This window comes from Gopherus evgoodei, chromosome 20 (assembly GCF_007399415.2).
Source record: "Gopherus evgoodei ecotype Sinaloan lineage chromosome 20, rGopEvg1_v1.p, whole genome shotgun sequence".
Lineage (NCBI taxonomy): Eukaryota > Metazoa > Chordata > Testudines > Testudinidae > Gopherus > Gopherus evgoodei.
Genome location: NC_044341.1, coordinates 7,508,069 through 7,528,205, shown reverse-complemented (window position 1 = coordinate 7,528,205; position 20,137 = coordinate 7,508,069). Strand labels below are relative to the sequence as shown.

Genomic DNA, 20,137 nt, shown 5'->3' with positions numbered 1-20,137 from the left:
CGGCAGTTCTGAAATCACGGTGGAACCTGAAGACAGGAGACGGCCTCAAACTTTAGAAGACAGCTGAGGTTCCTGGGCGTTCTGCTATTCTGTCAGGCACCATCCGAACGGAAGTGAGGCTTATAACATCATGTAGCAGTTTATTTCACCCATCTTGCTGCTCTCCATCGTGAAAGAGGTCTTACAAACCCTCTTTAACTTAACCCTGTTATAAATGCTGCCTGGTCTCTCTAGACAGACCCTGCATTGTCTGTCTGTGTCTGTCTGTCTCTCACTCACTCTCACACACACACACACATGCGCGCACGCGCTAGGAAAAACGAAGAGGCTCCTTCTGCAGCTATTATCTGTCGCTCCTTCGCTGGCCAATGAGCCTTTGCCACAATACAGTGATCTACTCCTCGGGGGCAGCAGGAGTGGGTTTGATTCGTGGCAGTCCCTGAATGCTGAGAAAGCACGAGGCAGAGGCTCTTGCAGCATACAAATTTTCACAACGCCTCCGGCCGTGCTTTTTGAAAATGTCAGTGAGAGATGATGGCATTAAGTTGTGTGGTGTAGGAGGACAGCAGAGGTAGAAGTTAACGAATGGTCCCCAAAGCAAAAACGAACCTTAGTAGGCTCTCTCCCAATTGCTAAGTAACTTCCATCATCGGTGAGAAGCACATCCTCCAATTTTTAAGAGCTGTCTCCACAATCCAGCCCCTGAAGGACTGGAACAGGTGATCTCAGGTCTTACCTCTCCTTTGCTGCCTTCTGCAGCTGCACAAAATCCTGTTTTAGGCTGTGAACCTTCTCTTGGTGCTGAGAGGAGCCTACTGGGAAACCAGAGGAGCTCAGCTCTGTGGTCAGACCCTCTAAAGTATCCAGGTCCTCTTGGTGCTGCCTCATTTCTAAATTCAGCTCCTGCCAGGACAAACAAGAGTGGGGATGAAGCTCCTGTGTTTGTTCAAACAGGAGAAATGAATAGACACAGCCCTTGATACTGACTAGGCACGTAGTGCCCTCTACAGGGAAATAAGATGAATTATCTCTGAATCAGACCAACTTCTGAAACTCCCACACGTCAGAATTGGCAGAAGGGCTACAGGGAGAATCTAGGGCAGATACTGTTCCCAGCTAACAGGAACCCTGGTGTCTCCATAAAACCACTATGATTTTGTCCCATCCAATGCAATGGACCCAGCCCTGCTCCCTAAACTACTGTCCTAGGGTAGCGATTTCACTCACTGACACCCAGGCGTTTTGCAGTATTAACGGATGGGATTTTCAGCCAGTGAGGTCTTGCTATATTTGCACTGGGTCTCATCAAACTGGTCTGAGTTCACTGCTTTAGTTCTCTGCCGCCAGCCAGCTGGACTGACAGAATTGTCTTTCTAGTCTAGCACTGCCACTAGACTGTTCACACAGGGCAGTGAAAGAGCAATGAGCTGCAAAGCCCCCATCTCCTTCCCTTTCTCCAACGGCTGAGCAAACAGCTACTGTAAGTGCAGGTCCCAATGGCCTAGGATGAAGGCAGGGGGTTATTTACTCTGCACAAATCCCTCCGCTCTGCCTGCAAAGGGCTCCTCACAAAAGCCTCATAGTCTGGGCCGCCTTCCTTTTTTAGGCACAAAAACCCTGCTTCTCACCTGGATCTGCTGGGAGAAGTGAGCGATGTCACGATCCGGTGGGTTTCCAGAAGCCAGCATGCGAGCTCTGCTCTCCATGAACTGCTGCAGCTTCTCGGAGAGGTGCTCATACTGCTCCACCTTCGGGAGGAGGCCCTTCAGCACGTTCTCCTTCCCCTGCTGCTGCCGGCACAGCTTGTTGAAATGCTCCGTCACCTCGGCCAACTTGCCCTGCAGGGCTGAGGCTGTGGCACTGTCGGCCGTTTCCATGAACCGAGTCACCATTTCTCGGGTGGCTTCTAGGCTGCTCTTCTGCCTGGCAATGTCCTGCTTCAACTTCTGTTGTTAGAACATACCCCGAGAAAAGCAAAGTGGCATGAGTTGGCTGGGGTGCCCTTTGGAACTAGAACTCTTAAAGCAGATGACATTTCTAGATAACCAGAAACATTCACGTGGATTATTTTCACTCCCAGTCCCTCCCTGTGCCTTCCTTCCCCACTGTGTCTGACTTTGGCTTTTCCCTGCCTCTGCTCATGCTTAACTGTCAGTCTATCCTCGTCCACTGCTTCTGGACAGGGATTTCCTCTCCAGGCTACGTTAACGTCTCTCAACGCTGCTCATCAGCGGAGGAAGAAGGTAAGCCGTTTCAGTGGCTCTATTTCCTAGTTCAGCGAATTCAGGTAAAGGATGGATTTAACGCTCCCTTTTCAAACAGGCTTACTGAATTGAGCATTCAATGCAATTAAAGCACAGAACGTTTTAGGACGTCTGCACAGTTCAGAGGTTGGCGAGACACAGAGGAACGATCTACCAAATGCAGACTTTTTAGGAAAGGCGGTTAAGCGAACGTCTCACAGTGTTCGTGGCGAGTGACTCCTGGATCGAAAGAGACGAGAGGGAAGCCAGCTGCTCTCTTTCCAGCCTCTTCTCAATCTCAGCCATCGACTGCAGAAGATTCTCCAGTCCTTCTTGAACGCTCTGGGACTGGGCGACGGACTTCTGCAGCAGATCCGAGCGCTCGGCCATCTGACCAGAAAGGCTCTGAAAACGGCTCACGATGGAATCTGGGGAATTCAGCACAGGATAGAATAAATGACCAATAGCGGGTGAGTGACTGTCACCTCTGGGATTATCCCCCTCACAAATAACTAGCCAAATCACCCAGAGGGGCTGGAGCTGCGAAGGTTAGATTACTGAACTCTTTAGAGAGAACAGGAAAAACTTCACTAGGGAAACAAAAAAGAGAAAGCAGCAGCACAGGAACTGACCCAAGCTCCATCTATTCCAGCGTCCTGTTGGCGACAGTGGCCCACACCAGATGCTACGCGGGAATGTGTAAGAACCCTGCAGTAGCAGGAGTGGGGTAATCTGCTCCCACTCTAGAGTTAAGAGACGTGGGGTACAGGCTAACCAGAAACATATATGAAAACACAGAACCATGGTCACCCAGGAAGACTATGATAAGACCATTTTAGTTGGGTCTACTGTATTTTCTTGACATTAAACACAACAGGTCTCTTTTCACTACTTCAGGCAGAAGCTGCCTGTTGCTCAAGACGTCCCTTCTCCCTTGTTTTCTCAACATAAGCAGAAGTAAGGAGCCTCCAAAGGAGACAAGCAGACTCAGAAGGTGTCTGGGAAGATGGTTAACTGCCGTATTGGCATGTGCGTGCGCACGTAGGGATTGTAGACAAGTTGCTATTACTGCAGTAGCTCCTCTGCTTTGATCCCGTGTTCTCCTGAACTCGTCTGACTAGGGGACTTGCGTCCCTTTTTAACTGTGGTCTGTCTTCACTCTCGCACATGCTAATGGACACAGCTGCTTTGCCCAGTACCTGTGGTTTCCTGAATGCGACTGCGATTGGGGGCTGGCTCTCCTTCTATCTCCAGCAGGGAACGTGCTGCTTTCTGCAGCTTCTCCACAGGCACCTGATGCTCAGCAAGATCTCCCTGTAGATGCTGCTCCAAAACAAGACCAGACAACTAATGTCAGCAATAATATACACCAAAGAGACTGCGACATACTGGTGAACTGGTCTAGCAGGTTCCATCCTTAATTTAAACAGGTCCCATGTAACCCCTATGACAGGAGATCAAAATCAGGATTTTTAGGGTGAGATGTCTGGCCCATGAGGGATGTACTCTCAGCCTGGAGAAAGACAGTTTGAAGGTCCCTTACCTTGGCATTAGTGAGCTGTCTCTGCAGAACCGCTGGGTCTGAGGAAACTGTCTCAGAGAGGACTTTTGCTACAGCTGCTTCACTCTCCTGCAGCCACAACCTGAGAGTTTCTGCCACTACCTGGAATTGTTGGTAGCAATCCAGCAAGGCATTCAGATGGGAACCAAGCGTGGCACACTACACAGGGAAATAAAATCCAAGACAAGGATATGAACTATCATGGTCCATGGCCTGCTCTTCCTTGCCCCCTTTATTTGAAGAAAATGGGGGAGAATTCACCGAGGGTCTGTCTACACCACAGGTTAGCGCGTGGCGAGTACAGGTGTGAACGTACACAGCGCTTGCCTGCCATACACGAACTCGCTAGGTGGATGCTACTATCGTGCAGTAAAGATTCCAGTTTCGAAGGGGAATACGTCAAAGTCCACTAGGGAACTTTCAGCGCATTACAGCAAGTTAGCAAACCGCATGCTAGTGTGCTGCAGATTCACACCTGGCCTGCCACACACCAACTTGCCATCGAGCCAAGCCCCAAGGGAGAATTCAATTTTAGCATATGGGTGGAAGATCCATATAACACAGTCCCTGCCCTCCTCTGAGCTCACATCTTTAAGGTGTTCGAACAGTGTAAGTGTTCCTGATGTAGGAAGATGGAGAATGGTCAGAGAGAAGGTAATAGGGCATATCTGACAGGTAAATTCCCAGTTACCTGCAGTACCAGCTCTCACCATCTCTATAGTGCCTCACAGAGGAAATGCCCTAAAAGCTTTATCCTACGGAGCTGGAAAGTGTTTCCTGTACCTTTGAGTGGAGAGCAGTGTATCTTTTTGTTGCATCATCCAGTTTGCTCTTGACTAAGTTTCCCGTGGCTAACGGCTCAGGCCCTTCTTCCTTGGCCGCTCTCTCTGCGTCCAGCACCTTCTGTCCTGACATGGTAACAAACCGCAAATCCCCCTTGTGGGAGATCACATCTTCCGAGAAGCTTCCCTGCCGGAGAAGCATTGGTCTCAGCGATTCAGGGTCGCTGTCCCCTTTGTGCATCCGCTCCAGCTCCTGCTCTGCCTGCTCTAGCCAGGCCTCAAACTCCCCGTGATCCCGCAGAAATTTCTGCAGCTCATCCCGCAGCACCTGCACTTGCTTCAGCTGCTTCTCCGACTGTGACAGGTTAGCTGCGTATTGCTCCTTCAGCTCTGCCAGCCTCCCCTGAAGCCTCTGCCTCTCCTCCGGTGTGAGGTTGTGGCCCTGTTTGTCCAGGAAGGCCTGTGCTGTCTGTGTAGCTAGAATGACATCTTGCTGTTGGGAGAGCAGCTCCTGATGGCGTGCCTGAAACACACACACAACAAACATGCTGCCTTGTGACCAATCTAATGTCTCTAAGGACTTATCTACCTGGGGGAAAAGCCCTCAGTAGCAGGTATGAACTAGCGACTCCACACTAATTCCCAGTGCGGACACAGAGAATGCCTCTGGGCACTTTGTTGTATGCTGTAGCTGTGTCAGTCCCAGGATACTGGAGAGAAAAGGTGGGTGAGGTAATACCTTTCACTGGACTCAAGCTTGTCTCTCTCCCCGACAGATGTCGGTCCAATAAAAGAGATTACTTGCCCACCTTGTCTTTGCACACAAGAGCTTAATGTACTTTGGAAGTGTGCTAAGCTAAACTGCCTGGGGGCATTCATAGTGCGCAGGAATTGTTCACATGGGGAGTGGGTGTGGAGTCAGGAGTGCACTTTACATCTACTCCTAGCTCACTGTGCACTAACTTCCCCATGCAGACAAGCCCTTCGCACCAGAACTACTGACAGATCCCTCTTCACTGTGCTGGCGAACAACGAACCCCTCCCCTGTGTGTTAGCCTGCCAACAACATCTTGCACCCCTGAATGTAAAGTGCTCTGTATTACGGATCACACCACTAATAAATTCACAGCTGAGGCAGACAAAAAACACGCCTCTCTCCACTTTTACATCTCCACGTCCTCCCGTTTGCTGCGCCAGGAGGATCCCATAAGTTCTAGGGTCTCCCCTTCTAAAGCACCTGAGCAATGATGCCCGGTTACACTGGAACACAACTGCGTGGCAAGGTGAACACATCCATGCATTCAGCACCACTTCCGGATGGCAGGGTCGTCATGATTGGTAGCACTAAGATCTATGCAATATCGGCCAGACATGCCGGCATTCTAACCTTCAGCCTCTCATACTGCTGATCGAGGTTCTCTTCCACTCTGTCCACTTCCGCTAAGTGACCATCGAGAATGTCCTGGGCACTTTTCCCCTCGAGCGCTCCCACAGCTTGTTCCGTTGGGCGAGCTCTGTGCTCAGAGAGCCCCCCTGTCTGTTCTAATGATGTCACCCAATTCAGAAGCGACTCAATCTTACTCCTGTTCTCCTCCAGTTCTTTGGCAGCTTTCACCTGAAAAACAACAAATATGTCGGATGAGGAGGGCTGCTCTTTTTGTATTTGTATAAGCTGCTGTATCGGGCAAGGGAGAATCCTGGCATCTGACTGATTTTGTGATTCTCAGCCCAGCACAACACATAGTCCATAGTCTTACTCAGCCAACACATGCCCCAAACTGGGCTTCTGAAACAGAGCATGTGAGTGAGTGCACAAGTAGTGTGTGTGCACATGGGTGGTTCCTTGAGGGACACCCCTGTGGCTTATCTGGGGAAGTTGAGACACTATTGGATTTTCAGAGGCACCAACTTACTTCAAAAGGCTGCCCTGGAAGCTTATTACCAATTCCTGACATGAGAGCAAGGCTCTTTTCCTCTGCCCTGTGCTGCTTTACATTACTATGATTATTGTATTAGTACTATAAATACCCAGCACTTCTAATCCATAGCTCTCAAAGTGCTTTACGGGGGAGTCACTACCATCATTTTACAGACGGGGAAACCGAGGCACAGAGTGGTGACACGACTTACCCAAGGTCACCAAGCAAAAACAGTTGCAGAGCCAGGAACAGAACCCAGGTTTCCCAACTCCCAGTTCAGTGGCATACTCACTAGGCAATGCTTCCCCCCATTAAAAGTCCCCCCTCCGTTCGTTCTTCATGTGTTACCTTTTCCGTCTCCTGTTGCACTGCAGCAGTCACTGCATTCTCCAGTTCTTTCTGGACCACTTCAGTCCTCTCCTGCAGAGACTGGAACTGCTCCTTTGCGAGGCGGAGTTTCTCCTGCAGGGCTGCTAGCTCCCCAGGGTTCATCTTGGCCCTGTTCTCCTCTAAGAACTCTTCGGTTGCTTTCAAGACACCCATGAAAGAGGCGGCCCGGTTCTGAATGTTCCTCTGCAGGTCCTACGAGCATTATGGAAGAATCGTACAACTTTTCTGTGCTATCTGGGCAGCTGGCACCTTTTTTGCCCCCTTCTTGCCCCCCACAACTATCCTAGCACTGACCTTAACGTCACTTTGCCTCTGCTGCAGCATAGGTAGGTCCCCTTCATTGGTTGCCCTCTGCTGATCTGTCAGCGTGTTCTCCACCTGGCCCAGCCAGGTGCAGAGCTCCTCCAGCTTCTGACTGCGCATTGCTTGCTGCTCCTGGAGAGTCTGTGTTGAGGGGAAGAGAAGAGAGGAGGCAGTTTAATGCACACCATTCATCCAATGCCACCATGTCTCTGAAAAACAACGCAGAAGAGTTACAGTCTGAGCACCTGACAGGATAGGAGGCAGCACAGAAAACACCTTTTGACACCCTCTGCTCTCAGTCAGTCAGATAGGCTGCATGAATGTGTATCAAAGCCCAATAGTATTTGAAGGAAGGGAATCTCTTTAAATACACATTTTTCTATAATTCAAGCTGTCTTCTCTTCTCTCCTCACAGATGGGAGACCATGCCACAAGTGCTTAACAATTCCATAGGGGGCAACAATCAAAACACAGCCCTCCTTGGTACAATTAACCAAAACTTGCTCTGGCTTTTTCCTTTCTCTCAACCTCCAGAAATTTAAAATATACCAGCAAGCCGCATAATGCCATCTCTAGAAAGGCTGGCCATGCGTAACAAGATGGCATCATGCAGCGCTGCAGCTTTGGAGCATTGACTGACCCAAGTCAGGTTTATTTTTGACACTGGGGCTGGTGTGAGAGCCTAGGGGAGACAAAGCGTTTCTGTAACTGATCCAATTCCTAAGTTTTGCCACTAGTGCACAATACAGAAGCGCCTGTTTGAGCAATTGAGCATGATGTGTGACCCTGACAGTCCTCACAAAACACTTCTCTTTGCCAGCAGGGGGAAAAAAAAGTTTCTTCTGATGCTGTAGCAACTAAACATACAAACTTGTGCAAAATGCTGTGGTCATTTCTTTCACTCTTTAAGATAAACAACAGAAGCAATTCAAAAAAGCGCTCTTAAGAGCTCTTCAGCTGCAAAGCGAGATCTTCCTGGGTTAGGATGGGTGCACACTGAATCTGAAAAAGCAAAGCAAACTGGTTAATACACACAAAGAGACGGCAAAGGCAGAGTGTTATTGAGAGCAACTGTTAATAAAAACATTTCAGTATTAATAGTGTCTGGAGTGAAAAGGTCCATGCGGTTATGTGGGCTGCAGGAATACAGCAGAGAACCAGGAGCTTGTGTGGGTGGCTGCTGTGTGCCACGACATTTACATATTATTCAAAAGGGCAGTTCTCGTGTCTACAGACCATTAACTGTACAAGGAAACTGAGAAACCAGCAACGCTGGTTAACATTTGGGTTGAACACTGCCAGTTTGTGCAGTTATTTTCTGATGTGGACCTTATAGGAGCTAGGTTGAGTCCACTAAATCCACGCATGTGTGATCGCAGCTAGACTCAGGCAGGTTTCCAGAGCTGAAAGCCAAAGGGATTGACTAGAGCCCTCCAGAGGGAAGGCAGAAACTCATCCCTTGAAAGATGGGATGGGCAGGGGAATAGAAAGGAGCAATGGAGTCTTTTGAAGAAACTCCTGCTGTGCCACGAATCATTACAAAGGCACGCACCCAATACCGGAACCCAGAACAGCAAGTGTTTCACTGCATGTTCTTAAGGTTGAAAACATCTCAGTTAACAAAACACAACAGGCCTCATGACCTTCACCTCGTGAGTCTGCTCCACTTGCCGGAGACAGACCTGCAGGACCTCCACCTCAGCTGCCACACGCTCAGAAAGGTCCCGGAAAGACTTCTGCAGTTCGTTGAGCAGTCTCAGCAGCTGCCTGCTCTGTTGGGGAGTCAAGTCCTGGGCGTGCTCAGAGATAAAGAACTGAATGTCGAAAGCAGTTGCATCGAGCTCAGATTTGGTGTGAGCAAGGGTCAGTTTCAACTCCTGAACAGAAGAGAGAAAAAGCTCATCAGTGAAACGACTCTTGTTTGTGTGCACTTTCCTATGCTGCTGGCTTTGGACAAGACCCATGGGTGAAGTGAATCCTACAGCTCAGAAGCAGAGATTCCAACCAGATCTCCATCAAGAGAACAAGATATTTCAGGCACCCAAGTAGACACTAAGAGCTTGTCTATATGAACACTTCATTCGCAGCATACTGGGGCGTAAAACTACCCTGCTGCACACAGTGTCCACGTGAAGCCTCCTGCCAAGCACTAGATGTTCTGTAGTGTGCTTTAACCTACTCCTGTTCCAAAGCAGCTTAGATCAAAGCACACAGGCAATTTTTAGCACACGGCAGGAGGGTCCACACAGACACTAGTGCGAGGGAGATGTACATCCCAGCTTGCCACCAGGTAAGTGTTTGTGCAGAGAAGCCCTAACAGAAGCACGTTCAACAGCACAGGAGTAACACAGTGTGTGGAAAGCACTGTTTTCCCATGTCTCTTCATTTCTCTTTATATCAGATCTCCCAACGGCTTTGAAAAAAACCCAACATCCTGTCATTGGCAGCCTAGTCACAGACCCAGTTTCTCTCAGTGTGTGCGGTCCAGGGCTGGAGATGTACCCAGATTCAGAAGCGACTGTTCAGTCTACATGCCAATCACGCCTCTCCAGCTTCCTCATTCTGCAGATCATGTTGGAGCAGCAAAAACCTCACCTGGAGCTACCTCTTCTTCCAACCCCTTTCCCCAGCCCCACATTGCTGGGGTCTCAAAAGCAGAGCTGTGTGAGTCACGAGGACAGCCTCCACTGCCCAGTCCAAGCCCCACCCCCAAGAGACTGTGGCGCTCTGTAACGGCTCCAGGTCACGCTCTGGAGGAGACCGCTACTTATTTTTGTATTTATTTCCCTATGGTCTCTGAAGGGCTGAGCAGCAATAAGACATTTTACTTGTTGCTGAGACAAAACAGGGGGGAAAATAAACCTTGGCTCTTTTCACCCCGGCGTGGCATTAATACTCATGCTCCCAAGAGCACAAGGACTAAAAAACCAGCTAGAATATTGGCTTCTCCTTGCACAATAATTGACAAAGGGAAAGCCACAAAGAATCGAGAAAGGCTGGATTAAAAGTACCTCCTCCCTTCCCTGGAGGAGGCCACAATTTATCTGTCAGGATTAGGGCTGTTGCTATGGCTACCTTATAGTGTTGGAGGCAGAGATTCAAGCTGTTCCCGTCAGTTGCATTGTGGTAATCACTGCTGTCCAGAGATAATGTGGTATCGCAGACCCAATTCTGCAGCTCTTCCAGTTCACCCTCAAGCCTTTTATGCCGCGTTAAGACTTTAGCCTTAAAACGAAAAGTACACTAATTAAAACGAGGAAACTAACGAAGGAATGAATGCAGAGATCCCTCAGTATAGGGCTGAAGCAGCATAGGGAGGACAAAAGTCTGTTTGTGAGTTGTACCTTTTCAGTTTCTGCAGCACTGTTCAGGTTTCGCAGCCAGGCCTCCAAGGCATCGCTCACTGAGCGAAAAGACTTCTGGAGGTTCTTGGCATCTTTCTCCAAGGCTTTCAGCAATTGTTCAGGGACTTCTTGGGGCTGGTTGGCCACAATCCACTTGACAGACTCCAGCTCCTGATTCACTGGAGAGGACAGATTCTTCAGTTCCACATCCAGGACCTGAGGCAAGACAGTGTCATTAAGTCCAAGACACAGTAATTTCATACTCTCACTGCCAGCATTCACAGGGTACGCCTACACTGGGAAAAAAAAGTCGATGACTCAAACCACACTGAGTCTCAGACCCTGGGTCAACTGACTCATGCTGCGGGGACTAAAAATAGCAGTGTAGACATTTGGGCTCAGGCTGGAGCGAGGGTCTCAGAGCCCGGCTCCAGTCCTAGCCCGAATGTCTACACTGCCTGAGTCAACTGACCCAGGCTTTGGGACTCCATGCCGTGAGTTTTTTCTTTGTGGTGGAGACATAGCCACAGTAACACAAAGGCTGGAAGAAACTGGATTCAAACAATATGCGTATCTGCTATAATGATTCATTACCATCCACCAATTCTACCGACTCTTCTCCTCTGGCCAGGTTACAACAATTCATTCCAGACAGCAAACCCAACTGTGAATTAAATGAATGTCTTGTCTAAGCACGGACGAAGACTTGAGCCAGAAATAAAGTTGGAGAGGCAGACGCTCTGTGTTTGCATTTCAATATCTTTTAGATCCCAGACTAAAGTTCCACATTGTGCTCACAAGAAACAGTGAGCAGCTGCTAAAGCCCAGTGACCCTGTGCATAAACCACCCTAAAAGAACTAACCCGGAGAGCAGAGCATTGCTGCTGGACTAATTTTAGTATAGCGGCCCCCCCTGACCTCAGCCTGATGCAGCAGGTCTTGCAGCGCTTCTAAATTCAGCTCCACAGGTTGAACCTGTTTAATTTTCATCTCAATATCTCGGAGCATGGACAGATAAGATACCAACTTCTCATCATGTTCCAGACACAGCTGTTTGCTGAACACAGCCTGTGGAGTCAAAAGACAAAACATACTTCAGATTTTGAGAGCAAAGTAAATCAGAATGAGATATTTGAAAGGAATCTTAGCATTCTCTCTCTCAGCAATTTTCCACATTAGGGACTGCTCACTTGCCAATCTTATCTACAAAATTTACACCAGAGAAATAAAACGTACTCTTTTTCCAACAAAACTTAAAAATAGTAACAAATCTGCAGCGTTATCATCAAACTGCTAAACAATGGGCTTATGGATCCGTCATTTCTAAGTAACATTCTCATAAAATATAACTGAGATTCAAATGTTTCCCCCAATACATCACAGTTTCATTTGCCAAGTCAATTTCAGTTACTATGTTCTGGGGCTGCAACTCCCAATAGGTCCCCAACATTCACTACATTTATCCTTCTTGCTGTCAACTTTGTCCAAAATCATGCTCATTTATATCAAATATACATAAATACCCAGAAATTAAAAAAAACAACCACCATTTACCTTGGCTGGTTTTGTAGATTCTCTGGAAGGTTCTTGCCATCTCTCCCTGTCTGCCATAGTTAAGCGTGATTCTTGATCACCGATGCTGTCCTCTCTGGTTATTTCCTGGGGTGTCTTTCCTTCTGATTTGAAGGTTGTAGAGGACCCTGCTTCATACATGGTGAACTCTGTGGTTGTTTCTTTCAGAGTCTGTTTCTCTAGTTCAGGGATTACAGATGATTCTAGATCACCTGTAGATTCCTCTCTGGTAATTAACTCTGGCGGTTTTTTCTCTGCGATACATACTGTGGGGGATATCAGATCTCTGGTTTCCTCTTTGGTGATTGCTTGAGGTATCTTTTCCTCTGATTTATCTGTTACAGAGGTGGCCTCGCCATTTCTGACCTCCTCTCCGATTGTCTCTTGGAGTGCATCTCTCTTTGGGGCAATGCTGAATTTCTGATCATCTTTGATATTCTCTTTCAGGTCCAATGCAATTGCTTCCTTTTCTCTTTCAGGAACCTGTTTCTCGCTAATCTCTGTTTGCTTTTGTTCAGCTACACCACTCAGCAATCCACCAGCTGTTTCACACACTGATTCCTGAATACTTGAGATCAATTCCTCCTTGATCTTTCTCATCAAAGTTTCTTTGGAATCTGCGATAGGAAGAGACTGTTTTTCCTTGGAAGATTTCCCTGGTTTAGTGATTTCTCCTGGGATACTGATCTGCTTCGAATTCTTTATCTCAGTTTTCTTCTTTCCCATGGGTTTTAGATCAGCCTCACTCAACATTTCTGGAGCACCAAGACTTCTGATCTCAGTAATTTTTTCCTCTGGTCTCTGTGGTGTAGTTTCAGTATGCATCACTGTTATTTCATCTACAGATTTGTCTTCAATATGCTTATCACCAACTGGGAGCTTGAAGGATTCCTTAGCATTTATAGAGACTATTCCTTCCTCTCTTTGATCCACAGAAACTGATTCTTTTGATGCTGCCTCTACTGCTTTTGACCCCTCCGTTTCCTCATCGAAGCTTCTCTGACCTACTTCAGAAACCATAGCTGTAGCTTCTGCCTTTCCCAGAACCCCATCTTCATTGAAAAAGGCTTCCTCTAGTCCTTCTTTGTCCCCAACACTCTGATGCATCATTTCACCAGCAAATGATTGATCTCTCCCTACCTCCGGTCTCTCTCTTTCCTCTTCTGTCTCCTCAGCTACTTCTACTCTCTCCCTCAATTCCTCTTTCCAGGATTCCTGTGATCTGCTTTGCCTGATCTCTTTTTTCTGGGTCTTAAATGCTGCATCTGGAGATACAGGTATTGTGCTTAATACTAAGGGACGTTCGGGGGACAATATAGCCTCTCCTAAGAGTTGACCCACTACACCGTCCTCTGAAGTTTCAAGAGGAAGTGATTTCAGCACCTCTTCTTTCATTATACTCATTGTCTTATGGAATCGGTCAGAATCAGCATCTCCTGCTGCACTGTAGTCCATTGCTTCGCATCTAGCTTTGTGTTCATCATCATCAGTCATCTCCGTGGCAGGACTATCCATGGCCAAGCTTTCCTCTTTGGGTGCTGCATTTTGCAGTAGCTGCTGGGAGTGGTGTTTATATTCTCTCCGCTCTTCAGGATCAGACTTGTCACTGAGTATCCAAATGCCTTCCTGCATGGCCACAGCTAATTTTTGGCTGACTAATCCTCTCTCAACAGCTTCCTTTAAAGTCACTCTCTCCCCACTATTAGTGTCAACAATCCCTCCAGCCATCATCTGGTTCGATGCAATGATTCTCATCATTTCTTCATCCACCACTTCCTGTTCCAAAGCAGACAACAGAGACAATCTTTTGCCCGTGGCACCATCCACTATGCCACCAGTGTCTGCTTGAGCCTGTAGTACTCTCAAGGTGGGCAACAAATCTACCTCCCCCAGCTTCACAGCCTGAGCACACGTCAGAGCATTCCCTGTCACCCTGTCCTTGACTGTTCGGAAGGGAATGAGCTCCAGATACCTTTGTCCAGATTCAATGTCAATTTTACATTTCTTTATAAATTCTGAGTAGGGAATGATCATACAGCTCTCAGGATCTACAATTCCGTGTTTCATTTCAGAAGACAACACTGCCTTTTCCACAACTGTCTCAGATAACAATTCTTCTTTTACAGCTTTAGACAAAGCCAGCCTCTGGCCAGAAACAGGGTCAATAATGCTTCCACTCAAAGCCTGTATTTCTTGGACTTCACCGTGAAAGTCCAAGTTAATTAGCCCTAATGACGCTGCCTTGGGTAAGGATACAAGTTCCTTTCTTTCTGGATCAATATACTGGTGCAGACACACACTTTCAGACTTTATGAGTTCTTTGCACAAGTCTTGATCAATCAATCCATGTTTCATTGCATTATTTACTGAAAGTCTCATTCCAGACATGTGGTGAATAATTCCTCCATCTGCTATCTGTTTGGTCAAGAGTTGAAGGGCTTTCCCCTTACTGAGAAGCCCTTTTTCAACCGACTGGACAATAGTTAAAGGTTCTTTGGTTTTAGGATCCATAATTCCACTTGTTTCAGCCTGTAATCCAATGAGCTTCTGTCTAGTTTCATCTTCAGCATCTTTTCCTTTAGAAGCTTTCTCTAACTTTATCAGTTCCTCTTGACTAGAGGGCTCGACCAAGCCAAGATTTGAAGCCAAAGTGACTGATATTTTTTTGCCTCGTTTCAAGTCAACAATTCCTCCAGTAACTACTTGTCCTTCTAAAATTCTCAATGCTGTTTCCTCATCCAGTAGGCCAACCTCAGCCGCATCCTTGACTGAGTAGACAGTATTACTACGTGGGTCAAGAACACCACTTATAGCTTTATCAGATGTGAGTACCTTGTGCAGAAGTTTCTCATCCATCAGACCTTCACTAATGACTTCTTCGGTGGTTAACGATTCGCATGTGTGAGAGTCAAAGAAGCCATTGAACATTTTCATTTTCTCCATCAGTTTAACAGCTGTGTGGCTGGACACTACACCACAAGCTATGGCTTCATTCAGAAGAAGATTCTTGCCCGTCTGCTCATGGTATATACCCCCACCTTGGAGTTGTGCCACCAGCATTGTTAAAGTGCAGTCTTCTCCCAGTTCCATGGAATGTTTGGGTAGCATAGAAGTTTCACTAATACTGAAATCAACTGATAAATCTTCCACATCCCTTTCTTCTACTTCCAATACTCTTGCACTCTCAGTTTTTTCTGTTTCTCTTTCTTCCATTTGCTCCTCGTCTCCAGTTTTAAGAGGCACAATTTCCTCTATTTTCACTGATCTGTTCTTAGCTTTTTCCTTATTCAACGAATTCTTATCCGTAACAGCTTTTCTCTCTACTTCAGATTCCACCCTTCTCGGAGTTTTCTCTTGCATGATTTGTGGTTTCTCTGTATTCTCTGATTCATCCACAGATATGTAGGTTTCTTTTCTCACACCATCTCTTACCATTTCAGGTGCTCTCTCTTTGACTTCGTCTATTAAAAGTTTAGCAGCACTGGAATCTATCCCCATCTCCATCAGCATTTCCTTTGCTTCTCTGGGTTTTAGCTCAAAGCTGATTCTAAGGGGGTCATTAACAGATTCTTGCCTAGACCATTCTATTTGATTTCCATTCCTGGTTACAGTCAGCCTTTGTTCTCTTGCAGATTCAGCATCAATTTCACTCAGAATGGAAGCTCGCTTTGCAGAAATTTCTTCCTGTTCCTTCAGAGTCAGAGTTTTTTCTTTATACTTCGACGGAAAACTTCCAATTTGTATCACTGAATTTTTGTCATCTTGAGAAGTATTTTCTGGCACTTCTTTCTCTTCTTCCAAAAAGGTAAATTGAAACTCAAGTTGCTTCAAAGCCAAATCATTACAGGGCTCCCTATCCCAGTCTTCTATCTCCTCAAGAACTTCCAGACCTTTGTAACCATCCTTGTTAACGTCCAACAGGTGAGTACTTGATCCATTTTCTTCCGCTTGTATAACGGCTTTAGTGAGATCATTTAACTCCCCATCTATTAGGAGCAGCTTGTGGCCATTGTGGATGTTGATATAGCTGTGGGTCATCAAATGGAATATCAGCCTATCATCATCACTCCTTAGGAGAGGGTGACTTTGGTCTTCATGACTCCTTCCTGCAGAGCCCATGCTCAGTTGGCTTCTGGCTGCAGAGCCTGCCAGCTTCATACTGGGCATCACATCAGGTATGACAGTAGATTTTAGCTTCTTGGCAACATCTCTCCCCAAGATGCCATGATCTACTGCTTTCTTCCAGGTCAAGACCTCTGTGGTTTCTGGTATGAAGAGAGCCTTGATGAGCTGCCTGTTACTAAGAATCTTATGAGCCAATTCAGTGGACAGAATGCCTTGCTCTAAGGCATCTGCAACTGGGAGGATCTCGCCTGATTCAGGCCACAACAGCCCCATGAAGGACCAAAGGGATTCCAGGATCACTAGCGCAATCCTTGAGGCTACCAAATCTCTCTTTACTGCTTCATCTATTGTCAGTCTCTCTCCCGTGACAGTATCTATGATGCCACCTGTCTGAAGTTGTCGGATCAAGAGTGCACACGCCATATCCTGGTCAATCAAATTATGTCTCACTGCCTCACCCACAGTCAGTCTGTGCCCCGTTCTGGGGTCTACAATCCCACCAGCAAAAAGCTGGGCTTCCAATAGCCGCACAGTGACTTGCCTATCTATTAGCCCCTCCTGGACAGCACGGAAGATGCTCACTTTCCTCCCTGATTTCAGGCTCACCACCCCACCTGCCAGCTGTTTGACGGGGAGCAACCTCAGGCCAGTCTCTTGGTGAATGATACATCGCTGCATTAGCTCAGTCAGGCTGATTTTCTTGGCTGTGTTGGGGTCAATCAAATTCCTGCAAGATCTCAGGCGAGATGCCAGTTTTGAGTGAAGCTGAGTAGTTATGAGGCCTTCTTGAACAGCCTTTTCCAAGCTGATGCGGCCCTGACTTGAAGGGTCTCTAAAACCCCCTGTAACAAGGTGAACTTCTAAAATCTTCAGTCCAACTTCCTCACTGATCTTTCCCTCTTCTATTGCTGAAACAGTGGGCAGAAACCGTTTTCCTTCAAAGCTCATTTGACGTATCAGAAGAAGGGTATCCTGCAGTTCCTGCAACACCTGGAAAGTCCTGGGATCCAGGATGTTTCTTGCCAGGCCTTCTGCCAAAGAGAGCTTCTCGTTGGTCTCAGGAACGACTAGGCCAGACATGATAACTTGAGCCTCCAGCAGTACAAGACCTGTGTCCTGGTCTATGAGACCTTTCTGCATTGCACCCAGGATAGGGAATATTTCCATTGTGCCCAAGTCTATCACTCCCGCAACTGTGTCACATCCCTAAAAATGGAGAGAGAAAATAAAAATCAAATCAGAATCACAGAGGCTGCTAAAAGCAAACCATCATTTCGAGTAACTACAGTGCATCAAGTCCAGGGATGTTTCAATTTCCAGGGCCCGACGGGTATGACATGCAACTCTGAGTGCATCTGAGCGAGACGCTCATGTAAACAGCTCTATATCTTCTAACTTGCATGTTGTGTTAGAGCTCATCCAGTCTCCCGGGTGGCAGCACTGAGACATTTCTGACACCCATCATTACAGTAACGCAGCAAAGCGGCAAGCAGTAAAACCCCAGATTTCTAATGTCCCAGTGAACGACCAACAAAGAGAGAGACACATTTAGACAGACATGCACTTTAGCCTTTCAACATTTCAATGCAAAAGGGGACGGACAATATGAACCCCATTTTGTGCTCCCTATGAGGCAAAAGGACAAAAGAAAAAGCACCCCCAGTGATTCAGAAATCTCCCATTGGTGTACTTACTCCCACAGTGCCTGCCATGCAGATCTGCAGTGCCAGCCACCAACAGGAAAGAGGGAACCCCGTGGCAGATACCAGCTCATCAGCAATAGCAGACCAGCCATGCACTAAAGGGCAGGGAAGTAGCCTCTGCCCATGCAAGTAGGCTCCAGTGCAGCGTTCTCTGGCACTGCCACCACAACTTCCCTCCCTGGAGTATTTCAGAAATGACCAACTCTCCAATAGCTAAGACCAGGCCTCGGGAAAAACAGAGTTCTAGACTACACTAGGTGCCAAGATGGAAAGCAACATGATCAGGACTAAGGCTCCGAGAATAGCACCCGCCTCAAGTATTTCTGGGAAGTCTTTTTCTTGGTGTTATTAGCGCAAGCAGGGGAATGCTGAGGAGGGAGCAGGATTCTCAAAGGTGATGAAATGGGAATGAGCATCCCCTACAGTATGTACATCAGAGCTGCTGGTTTCTACACTCTCGTTGCTCAGGTACAAGAGCCTGGGATACTGGGAGATACCCCAGAGGGAATCCTACGCAGAGGGGAAATACGGGAACCTGGATTTTGTGAATACTACAATCAATTCAGTTCAAGACACTCAAATTTCTCTATTTGTAAATGTGTCATGAGAATGTTCCACAGGGCGTGGCAGCTTGGATATGGTGCCCACAAAACACACAACTTCCAGCGAGTTGGTCTGGATTTACCCTCACGCTCTTTTTTACAGGGTGGATGTGGGGGGAACTGGAAGGCTGGCAGAACCCAGCATGCACGTTCCATACTGAACAAGCCACAGAAAGACAGAGGAAGAGAGAGGGGACATAAAAGGCTTTTACTTACCAGAGTTGCAGGGTGTGCCCGGAGCAGTTAAAGACAGAGCCTTATGGAGCAGCTCAGCCGTGTCACACACACAGTGTAAAGCTTGGTGTTAGCGTCCAGCATGCGACTGTTTTTTTTTGTTTTTTTTTGCCAAAAAGAACCCCCCACGCAGGTCGTCCTCTTTTCGCTTTGCGTGGAGGTTTGTGTTTAAAATTCCGGAGGGTTAGTTAAACTTGTAAGCAAGGATGTCAGTTAATCGTAACAATACTTGACATGAAACACAAACTGTACAGGGACACATCATGCTCAAAATAGCGCAAATTGCAGTTTTGCTTTGGTTTCCTCTTTTTAATTTGATACCCTTAAACTGAGTCTCGGATGTTTCCAGCAAGCAAATGTTAACACTTTTCCACGTGCTCTCTTCTACAATGAAGCAACCGTACCATGATGCTATGATAGCCCCAAAGATACTCCCTCATACAAGTCAAGTGTCCATAACAGAAACCCTAAAGTAGCCTCATATAAAGAGTTCTAATCCCATCCCACTTCTGAGCTTCACAAAGAGTGACAGCGGCTCTGCTCTCCGTGCTAATCTCGGTTAGCCAGGAGGCACAAATCTGGGAGGCTGTCATAATTAGGAAGCAAAATACACCCCTTTCTGCAAAACAGAACTGTAAAAGGAAACTGACACCCCCAAAATATTTTCATGCTGTGTAAATAAAACACAGTGAACTATAGGGAAGACTTTTGCATGGAAGCATTTTCCTTTCTGTGGGAGGAGCAGGGAAAGGAAAAAATGGGCATCCCACATGCTTTGGACCTGCAGGGCCATTTTTAGCTTCTTTTCTGGCAGCAGTGAGGTAAGGTGGCATTAATGACATGACAATTTAACTGGGGAGATTGCTACCTCTAAGCTCGGAGTTGTTGCTGTAATGTCAGCATGAGTTTTCTGCTGCTAGCAAGTGTGATAAAATGACCTGAACTAAAAAAAAAAAAAAGGAATTATTGGACCGAGACACCTGAACCATGATAGCAATACGTCTCTTTTGATAGAAATAGGTATGCTTTATTTTTATGCATACAGCACTGAAAGGGTGGGAGTTTAGATTTCCCATAAATAAACCCAATGGCCTTGCCATCCTTTTCTCTTGATCTGCTGGACTGGGATTTCACTCCCTGACCCAATTTCAGTTTTGGCTATCATAAAATCATGTTCAATTTGGTCAGTGCTTCAAAATATAGGGAGCTAGCAAGCAAACACACAGATATATCCATTGGACACATATATATACACATTTACATACACATACAGGTATATCCATGAATGACTGAAGACAGCTAACACCAATAACAGAGGTGATAGGAAGGAATTTCAACCCTTCCCACCTAGCGCATGAG

General features: G+C 46.9%; 1 protein-coding gene across 28 annotated transcripts in view; it reads right to left on the bottom strand.

Moving 5' to 3' along the window:
* MACF1 (microtubule actin crosslinking factor 1) overlaps positions 1-20,137 on the bottom strand; it is a 247,192-nt gene that overhangs the window by 91,462 nt on the left and 135,593 nt on the right. For 18 of the 28 annotated variants that reach the window (XM_030539247.1, XM_030539263.1, XM_030539259.1 and 15 more), the window contains 14 exons: positions 12,097-17,445; positions 11,461-11,610; positions 10,543-10,758; positions 10,274-10,423; positions 8,842-9,075; positions 7,190-7,339; positions 6,854-7,087; positions 5,974-6,201; positions 4,588-5,109; positions 3,787-3,963; positions 3,443-3,566; positions 2,463-2,671; positions 1,629-1,946; positions 737-903 (listed from right to left, as the gene is read on the bottom strand). In XM_030539247.1, coding sequence (XP_030395107.1) covers positions 737-903; positions 1,629-1,946; positions 2,463-2,671; positions 3,443-3,566; positions 3,787-3,963; positions 4,588-5,109; positions 5,974-6,201; positions 6,854-7,087; positions 7,190-7,339; positions 8,842-9,075; positions 10,274-10,423; positions 10,543-10,758; positions 11,461-11,610; positions 12,097-17,445 — 8,228 coding nt within the window. The remainder of the gene's footprint in view (positions 1-736; positions 904-1,628; positions 1,947-2,462; positions 2,672-3,442; positions 3,567-3,786; positions 3,964-4,587; positions 5,110-5,973; positions 6,202-6,853; positions 7,088-7,189; positions 7,340-8,841; positions 9,076-10,273; positions 10,424-10,542; positions 10,759-11,460; positions 11,611-12,096; positions 17,446-20,137) is intronic. The other 10 variants (XM_030539254.1, XM_030539255.1, XM_030539257.1 and 7 more) reach the window with 2 other exon arrangements.